This window comes from Empidonax traillii, unplaced genomic scaffold, assembly GCF_003031625.1.
Source record: "Empidonax traillii isolate 1590-97213 ecotype Southwest subspecies unplaced genomic scaffold, ASM303162v1 scaffold3575:size12277, whole genome shotgun sequence".
Taxonomy (NCBI): domain Eukaryota; kingdom Metazoa; phylum Chordata; class Aves; order Passeriformes; family Tyrannidae; genus Empidonax; species Empidonax traillii.
Window position 1 is genome coordinate 9,828 of NW_020958768.1, and position 2,450 is coordinate 12,277.

General features: G+C 57.0%; 1 protein-coding gene across 1 annotated transcript in view; it reads right to left on the bottom strand.

Annotated features, from left to right (window-relative positions):
- Nucleotides 1–2,149, bottom strand: part of LOC114072604 — a gene marked incomplete at its 5' end in the record, with an annotated part of 10,606 nt that extends 8,457 nt beyond the window's left edge. The window contains 3 exons of the mRNA XM_027910481.1: nt 125–215; nt 1,045–1,157; nt 2,021–2,149. Of these exons, the coding sequence (XP_027766282.1) occupies nt 125–215; nt 1,045–1,157; nt 2,021–2,149 (333 nt within the window). The remainder of the gene's footprint in view (nt 1–124; nt 216–1,044; nt 1,158–2,020) is intronic.
- Between the last annotated feature and the right edge of the window lie 301 nt (nt 2,150–2,450).

Sequence of the window (2,450 nt, forward strand, 5' to 3'; positions counted from 1 at the left end):
GGGTGGGATGGATTGGGATGGGATGGGATGGGATGGGATGGATTGGGATGGGATGGGCTGGATTGAGATGGGATGGGATGGAATGGACTGGGCTGGACTGGGCTGGGCTGGGGAAGGACAGGACAGGACTCACCCTCGGGGGGCTCGGCCATGGGGGGGGTCAGGCAGTACATGTGGTAGCCGCGGTCACAATCGTCACAGAACAGCAGCTGATCCTGCGGGAATTCCGGGGGAGCAGATCCGGGAGCGGCCCCGGAACCGCCAGGAGATCCCCATCCCAAACAGACCCCAAAGATTCCCCCCCAAAAAAAACCTCCCCCCCCAGGGCCCTACAGGTGATCCCAAAGGGAAGGTTTTTCCCCCAAAATCCACGTTCGGGCATTCCCAGACCATTCCTGGTCATTCCTGGCCATTCCCAGACCATTCCCAGACCATTCCCAGACCATTCCTGGCCATTCCTGGCCATTCCCAGACCATTCCCAGACCATTCCTGGCCATTCCCAGACCATTCCTGGCCATTCCTGGCCATTCCCAGACCATTCCTGGCCATTCCCAGGTCAGTTTTGGGCTCTCCCAGGGCACTGGTTTTGGGGGGATCTTGGGGTGATTTTTGGGGTGTTCCTGGTGGGTTTTTGGGGCCGTTCCTGGTGGGTTTTGGGGTGTTCCCAGTGGATCCCAAGGTGTTCCTGGTGGATCCCGGGCCATTCCCAGAGAATTCCAGGCCATTCCAGGTGGATCCCGGCGGATCCCAGGCCATTCCCGGTGGATCCCAGTGGATCCTGGGCCATTCCCAGTGGATCCTGGGTCATTCCTGGCGGATCCCAGTGGATCCTGGGCCATTCCCAGAGAATTCCAGGCCATTCTTGGTGGATCCTGGTGGATCCCAGGCCATTCCTGGTGGATCCCATGTCATTCCCAGTGGATCCCAGGCCATTCCAGGTGGATCCCAGCGGATCCCGGGCCATTCCTGGTGTATCCCGGGCTGTTCCCGGTGTATCCCGGCGGCTGCGGGGCCATTCCCTCGGGCACGGGGCGCTCACTCACGTCGTTCTCGGAGGTGCCGCAGATGTTGCAGCACTTGCACTCGATGCACTGCCAGCGGTACGTCTTGACGGCCGCCATCATCACCGGCGTGAACTGCAGGCACGACGGGTGGCCTGGGACACGGGAAAAACATGGAAACGTCATGGGATTGCCATGGGATTGTCATGGGAATGTCATGGGATTGCCATGGGATTGTCACGGGATTGTCATGGGATTGTCATGGGAACGTCATGGGATTGTCATGGGATTGTCGTGGGATTGCCATGGGATTGCCATGGAATCATCCCAGAACCACGGGATTGTCATGGGATCATTCCGGAACCATGGGATTGCCACGGAATTGTCATGGAATTATCATGGAATTGTCCCAGAACCACCAAATTGTCACGGAATTGTCCCAGAACCATGGAACGGTCATGGAATTGTCATGGGATTGCATGGAATGATCACAGAATCGCCCCAGAATGACGGGATGGTCACAGAATCACCCCAGAACCATGGAATTGTCATGGAATTGTCATGGAATTGTCATGGAATTGTCAAGGAATTGTCATGGAATTGTTCCAGAACCATGGAATTGTCATGGAATTGTCACGGAATTGTCATGGAATCATCCTAGAACCATGGAATTGTCATGGAATTGTCATGGAATTATCACAGAATTGTCATGGAACCGTCCCAGAACCACAGAATTGTCATGGAATTGTCCCAGAACCGCGGGATTGTCATGGAATCGCCCCAGAACCACCAAATTGTCACAGAATTGTCCCAGAACCATGAAATGGTCATGGAATTGTCATGGGACCATCCCAGAACCGCAGGATTGTGATGGAATCACCCCAGAACCGCGGGATGGCCATGGAATTGTCCCAGAACCACAGAATTGTCACGGAATCACCCCAGAACCACAGAATTGCCACGGAATCTCCCCAGAAGGGCGGGATCTCGCCGGGGCCCCGGCGGGGGCAGCGCCCACCTGACCTCCCGCAGTCGGAGCAGGACACGAGCTCCTCGGGCTGCCCCGTCTTCTTGTTGATCTTGGAGTCCCCCAGGCAGAAGTCGCAGTAATTGTTGGGAAGGGCCAGCCCGTCCGGCCCCTTCTTGGCTGGAAAAACAGGGACGGGAACCCTCGGGATCAGCGGGAAAATCCCCCCCAGTCCCCCCCCTGGAAGCAAATCCCAGCTGGGGAGCCTCGGGAGGGAAAGGGGGGAGGGAAAGTCATGGAGGTCTCGGAATTTTGGGGGAGTCGAGGAAGTTACGGAGGTTTGGGAAGCCGGGGGGATCGGGGGGATCAGGGGGGGAGTTTTTGGAAGGAGGTTCTGGAGGTTTTGGAAGGAAGTTGGGGGAGTTTGGGAAGTTGTGGAGGTTTGGGAAGCGCTGTGGGAGCTGTGGGAGTTTGGGAAGTC